At 41.3% G+C, this 9,872-nt stretch overlaps 1 protein-coding gene across 2 annotated transcripts; it reads right to left on the bottom strand.

Annotated features, from left to right (window-relative positions):
- Nucleotides 1-256: 256 nt before the first annotated feature.
- On the bottom strand, nucleotides 257-3,977 carry Armcx1 (armadillo repeat containing X-linked 1). 2 transcript variants are annotated; one of them, XM_042667400.1, is made up of 3 exons: nucleotides 3,880-3,977; nucleotides 2,450-2,549; nucleotides 257-2,182 (listed from the first exon to the last, which is right to left on the bottom strand). In XM_042667400.1, exon 3 carries the CDS (start codon nucleotides 2,049-2,051, stop codon nucleotides 660-662), a length of 1,392 nt encoding a protein of 463 aa, XP_042523334.1. In that variant the 5' UTR covers nucleotides 2,052-2,182; nucleotides 2,450-2,549; nucleotides 3,880-3,977; the 3' UTR covers nucleotides 257-659. The 2 variants fall into 2 exon arrangements, with proteins under 2 accessions (XP_042523334.1, XP_042523333.1); XM_042667399.1 differs by having other exon boundaries at nucleotides 2,460-2,549.
- Nucleotides 3,978-9,872: the final 5,895 nt, after the last annotated feature.

The raw sequence follows: 9,872 nt of genomic DNA, 5'->3' as shown, positions 1-9,872 counted from the left end.
GGCCCTTTTGATCTTTTGTATATTAATCTCAAATGAGCTTACTTCAATGTTCCCTCCTCTGTAAAACTTCCCCTGTGCACTGTTGTATACAATAGTTTCTGCTGCCACTTAGCATGAATGGATTGCATCTGCTTGACCTGTGAGTGACCGAAATCTCCTGAAGTCTCCCAATTGTTACTTTTGTTCCCACATATCTTATCTTTCCAATCAGATAATAATCCCAAAGACAAAGACTGTTTTTGTAATGTTGCCTTAAACACAAAACTTTATTGATAAAATACATGTCTTAGATTAACAAGTGTAAACAATACAAAATTATAGCTTATTTATTATTATAATTATGATTATACATAGACAAAGGTGATTATGACCACCAGCTTAAATAATGAATACTAATACTTCAATCTAAATAGCAAGATGAAATTGACAACAGTTTTCTTTCTACAAGCTCTAATACTCATTTGACATCCTTAAATGATCCAGTCTCAATAGAACATCAATCACTGTTGATCATGTGAAATTCATTGTTCCAAAATGGCAGCTTAAAGGATCTCTTTGCCATATAAGCGCATTGAAAACCAAAAAATTTATAAAATATACTGCTTCTATGTGCAAACTAAAAAAAAATCACATAAATGTCATTTGGGACAGATCACAAATTAGAGTTTGGTTAGTACTTTCAGGACTTTGACTTTCACCACCAAATCATTGTGATTTGCTAATGCTTTTATTTTCTTAACACATACTCCAGATTCTTTAAATAAGAAAAACAGTGAACTTCTGCTGAATTCTTTCCTGGATGATGCAAGGCCTTCACTTTTTATGTTGTCATTTATATTTTCAAAAAGGGTAAGGATATTAAGCAGAATCTCTCTATCCCATTCTTTATTAAAAAGTGAAATCAATTCTGATGGTACTTTACAACTGACTAGCTCTCTTGTCATGGCTGGATTTTCAGTGAAATTTATAATTAACTTCATAATTTGTATCTTGGTGAAGTGATTTCCCAGGAATAACAAAGCAAAAAAGTCTGGAAAAGAATAAGAAAGCAAATGTTGATAATGATTGGTCACAGTCATGTTGGTTAACAGTCTTAATCCAGCCATCTGTACAGCTGAGTCCAAGCGACAAATCATGGTATCATCACATACTTGACTGATGTATGTCTTAATCTTGCCCTGATTTTCAGCATTCACACTCAAGTTATTAAGGGCATTGTATGTCTTTTCCCTAATAATGGGGTCTTTCGTTTTTATCAATTTAGCGATAATTGGGACACCACCCAACTCACGTATGGCATTTTGGTTAAATGAATATGCTGCATTGTTACCCAGCGTGACCAAGGCGACTTCTTGAATAAAAGGATCATTTGTTCTTTCCAGGATATTAAGGACCTTTTGAAGGTCAGGAGCACTCAGAATATCATCAATTTTATAGGGAAAATTAAATTTTCCTTTACGGACAGGCCATGATGTAGCTTGAGTCTTGGTGCTCTTGCTACGGGCCTTCCCCTTGGACTTGCCACGTCCCCTACTCCCATTCCTAGCTCCATTCCTGGTGGGGTGGCAGCTTCCACCCCTGCCTCCTGGGCAGGGCAAACTTGGTGCAAGGGTTCTGTTTCCAGAGATTGTACCAACTCTGTTACCTCTGCCTCCCTTCACACTTGCCTGTTCCTTCAGGGTGCTAAAAAGGGCCTTGGCCTTAGCCTCTAGGCCACCTCCACTCTGAGGTTCTACGTGGGCATCCTTCTTTACACCTGGACTGCTCTTGAATCCTGACCCCACCTGGGCCTTGGCTTTTGAGTCATCCTGAGGTTTGGCTCTGCCCCCCACTGCAACATTAATTTTAGCTCCCTTCTCAGTCTCCATTTTTGTTGTGTCACTAGATTTGTCGTCATCCACGTCGTCCTCATCATTCTCGTTGTAGTCATCATCATCCCAGATTTTCTCATCCTCATCTTTTTTCCATGTCAATCTATACACACAGTAGCAAGCACCAGCCCCAATAACCATGCCAGCTGCCACGCAGCCAGCTTCCCGGGTGCGTCCCATGGGATAGCTTCAGTGAATCCCTTAACCTAGGCACAGAGCCAGCTTGCTCAGGCTCAGCACAGGGGAGTTCAGGAGGCAGAGTCTTCAGGTGCCACAGGCAGACACAGTTGCAAGAACAAATGCAGTAAGACCTGGGGGGAGAAAATGAGATTTCTGGCACTGGACTTCTGCTTTGATGCCTTTGCATGCAGACAGATTGAAATACTTGCCCACAAATTGTATAGAGGATATTGTCAAAGACTGGGGGGGGGGGGGGTTGTGTCCAGATCCTTGATTCCTTTCCTCCACAGGGAAGCTAATTTTGGAAATTTTCTCTCTCATCCAGCCTCTCCAACATCACGTTCCACCAACCCACCCAAGGCTGCTAACTTTGAAGTCTTTTATAAGTTCCCTATGACCAATACATACCCTTCCCGATGTCCTGGGGCAGTGGCACTCTCACATATACCAGCAGAGACCCACGCAGCTTCTCCCTTTTCTTTCTAGCCTCCAAAGGACCTGAAGAAAAGGGAATGAGGAAGAGGTTGTTCAGAGATCAGAGAACTGATGGATCTCACCCAGAAAAGGCCACAAATTCATCCTCTAAACCCTCTGGCCCTTGTCCCTTATTGCAGTGTTTCTCACCTGTTACCCTCCCCACCTCACAGAGATGTGATTTGTGAAGTTCATTATCTCCTTATCCCTCCTTGTTCACTTATCCTCTTCTCCTACTCCCCACTCAACTCCCTGTTAATCACTTTCTCCAAAGATGAGGTCACATCTTTTTCCTTGAAACAAAATGGATATTGGTGAAAGTAGTATCTTGAAACAAGATAGATTCAAAATGCATAAAGATCTCACACTTTCCCTTGCTTCCTCTATGCCCACTATCTTAAAGGTACCAGGACAACCTCTCTCCTCTCCACCAAGAATTTTATCAGTTTCCTTCCTCTCTCATCTCAGTTTCAGCCTTCACCGAACCTGAAGACTGACAAACTCAGTGTACTTGGTAGATGGGCCAATACCAACCACACTGTACCCTCTTGATTTGGAGTAGCATCTTCCCCACTGCACCCAGAGTTTTCTGCCATTTTTCCACCCCAACCACTTCTTTCCCTGTCTTGAATCTGCAGAGCACTTTCTTTTGCAAGCTCCATTACCCCAGGTGTAGAGAAGAGGAAAAGAGGTGTATGTAGAGGAAATACACAGGCCCACAAGAGTTGACAGTCACCATCACCCTTCATCCTAGGGGTCTCTAAACAGTGCCATCCCACTCACACTGACCTACTTGGTTCTGGATAATTTCCCCCTCTCTGATCTTGTCTTCAGGAACACTATCCACACAAAGGTGACACAGCAGAGAGGAATGGCTTAGCTGACACTGAACTCTTTGGAAAACCCCTCTGGCAGCTTATCCAAATTGGGAGTTCTGGTTGTCAGAATATTTCACTTTTTCATCTCTCATCCTACCCCATCTCTCTGGATCCACTGACACCAGCCCTCCTGCAGTACTGCACCCCCCCCATACACACTGCACCCTTATCCCTAAGGTTCAGCCATTTTCCCAGAAAAAACCACACCCCTTAGGATCCACACCAGAAAGGAGAGGAGAGGACAGTCAAGCACATATAGAAAACCCAAGGAGTGAAAGAAAATCAAACGTCCTTTTCTGTACTCCCCAACAGAATCCATCCCCAATGATAACCATTTTTCTTTTAAGAAAGGTCACATCCCTTTCCCTGCTCCCTCCCCCAAATTAATGGCAAGAAGACTGCTGGGAGAGTCAATAAAGGATCAGAGTTATGTCATATTTCTGAGATTGCCACCACAATCTCAGTAGCACACTGACCTGTAGGAATTCAGGGTAGATTATTTCTTTGCTATGACAGCACGAGCTCCCTTCTGAAAGAAACGCGGGATGACAGAAAATCTCAGAGCTTTAAGATTCTGGGTTAGTAGCTGGATCACCCCACAAGACACCAATTCTAGTACCTTCCCTTTCTTGAGTCAAAGATCTGGCATGCAAAGATCCGCCCCCCTCCTTGTCGGGGTTTCCCCTGGAATCCAGCCTTCCAATGCCCACCTTTTTTTGTTTGTTTGTTTGTTTGTTCTAGAAAAGGCCAGGGACAGCGCAAGGGTGTGGAAAAAGCAGTTAGTGTCGCTAGAGTCCCAGGCAGCTCCCATTCACACGCAAACCTGCTGGGGGCGGAGGGGGGGGGGGATGCAGTGTCAGGTTCTTCTTCCTCCGCCTCCGCCTCCTCTTCTTCTTCCCCCTCCTTTTCTTCCTCCTCGGGCTGCTGCTGCTTCCCTGGCAGCAGGCCTGACCGCTAGCTCTCTGAGCGGTAATACAGGGAGGGCAACTAGACCAAGCCAAGACCAGGAATTAGAAGGATTTTTGCGTAAGTCGGATCCGGCTCACGTGATTACCACGTCACCCATGAGATCAAGACCCCAATTGCCACTCCCACAGCAGTGTCACTGGGGCTGACACTCCCCCTTCCTTCTCTGCCCATCTGATCCTGCCACCCATTTTCCTTTTTGCCAATTCCAGGGGCCCAAGAAGGAGCTTCTCCTTGTAGTCGGAATTTGCTTTTCTTTAATGAACACTCTCACACCCACTGGTTTTTGGCTCCTCTTCTTCCAGAGACAATGTTGTGTCTTTTACTCCCATCTAACTGCTTTTCCCTTCACCGTCCCCACCCTCTTCAACTATAAAAGCTCCTTGTTTCCTATATCCATCCCTATACCATATGGGGAGCAGGATTTCAGAAGAGGAGATAAATTGTGGGATTATCTTTCCTAATCTTTTTTTCTCCATATTTTGAAATCGGTAATACTTTGTTTTTGCACCAAAGAGATAAAATCATATTTTTATTTAAGTGGAGAATTTAAGGGGGAAGAAGAAAACCAATGGGTCTCATTAACTTCATCATATGTACGTGTTACATTAAAAAAAATGTTTCTACTGGTTACAGCCAGTAGAAATATAACTAACTCATTTTAAAATTGAAAACTAGAATTTGTTATACGATCTATGAATCTATGCACAAAGAAATGGTCAGTTGTCCAAACAGCCATATTACACAAAATATTTATTTACTTTATCTACTTTTGGCTCGACTTACAATTCAATAAAATACAAACAATAAAATCCAGCCTTAATTTGATTAAACAAAACTTGTATTGAAGTAACCAGAGTCCTGGTTGACTGCTGTGTGAATATCAAGATTTGATAACTGCTGTGAACACCTGCTCCTAACGTAGATTCCAGTCTACTAAGGCTGAGGCAGCTGAGGGCCAGGGAGGAAGAGCTACTCTAATGCTCTCAACTCTGTCACCAAGTGGGAATGTGCTGCCCTCACATCCCTCCCACATTCCAGAGCTTCTTATTCCTTATTTCCACACATCTGTTTGTTGCTCAATCAAAAAATATATGCATGGTTGACCTTCATTAATGTGACCCACCTGAGTACATTCTTTGGGCCCTAAACAGATCTTCCCCCATATTCCCCCAAAGGTAATTCTGAAATGCATAGGAATTTTGTTCCTCTTTGCCTTTCTCTCCTTATTCATGTTGTTCTTAACACTGTATCACTGCTTGACCTGAGAAATGCAGCTTGCTGGGCCTCTCATCTCTGGCCTCCTTCAGACCAGAGAACCCAGGACTAACCTTGTTGCACAATCACTGCCTGCCAGTCCATATTGACCATGGTGTGGATATATGCCCAGTCAAATGGATGCCTAGTCTCAAGAACTAAACCTCACTAAAAACCACTGATCACATTTAAACTAGAGTAGGCATACTTACCTGGTCAGCACTGTGGACCAGCAGAATTTGTGTTAAAGTGGTTTAAATACATATGTCCATTTTAGCAGAGAAAGGAACTATAGCTCCTGTCACATTCTGACAGATTCATAGATAAATTGAAAAAAAAACCTTAAAAGTTAAAACTTGCCTATAAATGCATATACATCATCCTCAGTAATTCTCTCTCCCCCACCCCTCCTTAATCTCACTACATAACCCCTGTTCAGCAGAGCTGGAAACATGTCTGAAGTGGTAGAGCACTAGCCAAGCAAGTAGACACTCATCAAAGTCCAGTACCAGAAAATACACATATATACAACTTTATTTCTGCCATATAAACCATTTTGTTTTGAATTTCACTGTTCTGGTAATCTTACCACTCCTAATTACTTAAATGTGTGTGCCTTATATATTTTCTACTTTATTTTCTATCTTTCTGTGTCTGTTTTTGATATAAATCTTAAAAATAACATTTTTAATATATTATACATATATGGGCAGTTCTGAGATTTCAACTCAGGGCTTCATTGCTTGCTAGTCAGGCTCTCTAATATTGAGCCACATTTCCAGCCCTTTTGTATCTGGTTATTCTTTTCTTTTAAATTTTATTTTCTTGTAAAGAGAGGTTACAGTTATATCAGTAAGGTAATGAGTTCATTTCTTTTTGGATATTTTTACCCCCTCCTTTGCTTTTCTCTCACTATCCCTTCCCTCCCCTACCTTCCCCACTTTTCCCCCAATAAAGTTGTAAAGTTCATTTCCAACATACTGTCTTGTGGATATCATTGTTGCAATGAGTTATCCTGTGTCCTTGTTCCAGCATTTTGTTATTCCCCTTCCTTTTCCCAAATTAGATAAATGTATATACAAGATGCAAGGTACCAAAATCAAATACAGTGACAACAGAGATATATAGAAGAACTAACATATGAAAGAAACTAAGAAAAAAATCACATAGTACATTAAAAACAACAACTCTGGGCCTGGGCGCTGTCCCTGAACTCTTCAGCTCAAGGCCACTAGAGCCACTGCGCCACTTCCGGTTTTCAGGTGGTTAATTGGAGATAAAACTCTCAAGGACTTTCCTGCCTGGGCTGGCTTTGAACCATGATCCTCATATCTCAGTCTCCTGAGTAGTTAGGATTACAGGCGTGAGCCACTGGCAACCAGCCTCTCTGGTTATCCTTTAAGATAGTGTCGATTTTCCTGCACAGGCATGTTCCTGGACCACTATTTGCCTATTTAAGGCTTTCCATTGTTGCAGGTTGATTGTCACATACCAACACACACAACTATCAGTAAGAAGGGGTCTCCAGAACTTTTCTGTCTGCTTGGGCTTACCTAAAAATACAGTACTCCCTATTTCAGCCTCCCAATAACTAAGAGTACAAGCATAAGTCATTAGTGTCCACTTAAGTCTTTAATAGGGGAATTTGATCACCTATACTTTTGTGATTACTTCTGTTTTATCTTATTCCTGCTTTCTTATTTTTGATTTTCTCTTATTCCTCATTGTCTAATGCACCTTTTGGGGTGTTTCTGACATGTTCTTCCCCTTAGTCACTTGGGAATTTGACAATGTGGTGTGATTCAACTACTACCTATAAGTAATTTTTATAAAATATGCATATACAAATATGCATTAATTTAACCACTGTAATTGTTCATTACCTCAAGTAAGATACAAACTTTAATGTGCTATGCTTTTAATCATATCCTAATTCTACTTCCAGATGTGCTTATATCATCTTTGATTTCAATTGTATTACTATATTATCATAATCTGTCACTATAATTTTAGGAATTCCTGGGATTTGAACTCAAGGCCTTGCACTTAATAGGCAGGAACTCTTCTGCTGCACCATGCCTCAAGCCTTTGGTAAGTTTTTTTAAAAAATATCTTTGGGCTGGAAAAGTGGCTCAGTGGTAGAGTGCTTGCCTTGCAGGCATGAGGCCCTTGGTTCGATTCCTCAGCACCACATAAGCAGAAAAAGCCAGAAGTGGCACTGTGGCTCAAGTGGTAGAGCACTAGCCTTGAGCTGAAGAGCTCAGAGACAACACTCAGGCCCAGAGTTCAGACCCCATGACCAACAAAAAAATCAGTCAATCAATTAATCAATAAATATCTTTAAGTAGTTATCCGAAGGGGTTCAATTCAATATGTCAGACTGAGTACAATGCCACTCTTTCTATCATTCTCTCCATCTCATCAATCCTCTCAAGTTACCTGAAGCACAACCACAGACCTGAGCTTAAATCTGCTTATTTTAGATTTCTCATAGGTGGGGTTACAGGCATACTCCATTATGCTGGTCTTCTATTAAAATGGAGTTTTATGGCTTTTTTTTTTTTTGGTCCAAGACCAAACTCAAACTTGGTACCTGACGCTTTCAACTCATTGACTAGAGTTCTACCATCTGAGCGATGCCTCCAAGCCCCCCCCCTTTTTTTTAAATCTTGTGGATTTTTATGCCTGGACTGGTTTTGAACTGTAATACTCCCTATCTCAGCCACCAGCTTTTGGTTGAGAATGTGTATACCCAGGCTGACCTCAAACTGCAATCCTTGACCTCAAACTGCAATCCTTTGGATCTCAGCCTTCCAAGTTCCAATAGGTCCTGGCTTAAAAAGTCTATCTTTACATTTGCATTAAAGTTCACAGAATATTCTTATTACACATCATAGACAAGTTATGTGCAGAATTATATGTTCACAATCTTTTTAAAATTTAGGGAGCATTTACTACTAAGTCCCCCAAAGATCCAATTCCAACTTCATATATGTGCAATAGGTTCTTCAGCCCTTCTGATGAAGTTTTTTAACCAATCATAGTTTTTAGTTTTCAAGAACTCATTTTGGTTGCCCGGTTTCTCTTTTCAAAAACAGGCTGTTCTTGGTTTATGTGTATGGTATCCTTTCAGGTTTCTCTGAGAACAAAAATTTAAATATCTTAAAATTCTCTTATATTTTCTATAAACCCTGAATAGTGATGTACTTTACTTAATCTTTTATGCTATTAAATTTAATCTAATGTCTTGAAGTTCTTTGGTTGTTTTATTTTAATCACATTTATAATTAAGGTTCTTTTAGTATTGATGGCTTAGTGGTCTTCCCCAACAATTGTTAAATTCATTGTTACTCCTTGACTTAAATACAGAGCAATCTGATACGCAGATTTGTGGCAATGCCTAGTTGATGTAGTTGTCCCTAGAGGAGAAAGAAAAGAGCAGGCTACTAATATTTCACTTGATTTTTATAAATTTTATTTAGGACAAGTGGGTAAAAGTCTAACATAAATCATAAAAACAAGCCAGGAGCCCATGGCTCACACCTGTAATCCTAGTGACTCATGAGGCTAAGATCTGAAGATCACCATTCGAAGCCAGCCTGGGGAGGAAAGTGCATGAGACTCTGATCTCCAAATAACCACCAGAAAGCTGGAAGTAGTGCGATGGCTCACAGTGGTAGAGTGCTGGCCTTGAGCAACAAAGCTCAGGGACAGCGCCCTGAGTTCAAGCCCTACAACCGACAAAAAGAAAAATCATGAAAGTAGAGTCATAGTTTCTCTGTCAACTCCTCATCTTGAGCCATTTTGGGGGGTCAGTTATGGGACTTGAACTCGGGCCTTGGGCACTGTCCCTGAGCTTGTTTGTGCTCCAGACTAGTACTCCACTATTTGAGCCACAGCACCACTTCCAGTTTTTGAGTGCTTAATTGGAGACAAAAGTCTCATGTGGACTTCTCTGCCTGGGATGACTTCGAACTGCAATCCTCAGGTCTCAGCTTCCTGAGTTCCTAGGATTTACAGGCTTGACCCACAGGCACCTGACAGTCTTGAGCCACTTCAAAACCCGAAATTTTTGAATGAAATAAAGGGTAGATCTACTTCAGGAAAGACACTGTGACACTGCCAAAAATGTATCCTGGTAATCCTTCTCCTACCCTTTTCCAAAGGGACATATGTCCTTTTGCCAATTACAAATTGAGAAAGAGGAACTGAACAGACCTTGCAGAGGTGGCTGAACACTGGCTCT

The sequence above is a fragment of the Dipodomys spectabilis genome, unplaced genomic scaffold, assembly GCF_019054845.1.
Source record: "Dipodomys spectabilis isolate Male_0828 unplaced genomic scaffold, ASM1905484v1 ptg000399l, whole genome shotgun sequence".
In the NCBI taxonomy this organism is placed as follows: domain Eukaryota; kingdom Metazoa; phylum Chordata; class Mammalia; order Rodentia; family Heteromyidae; genus Dipodomys; species Dipodomys spectabilis.
This window is presented reverse-complemented; position numbering and strand designations above follow the sequence as displayed.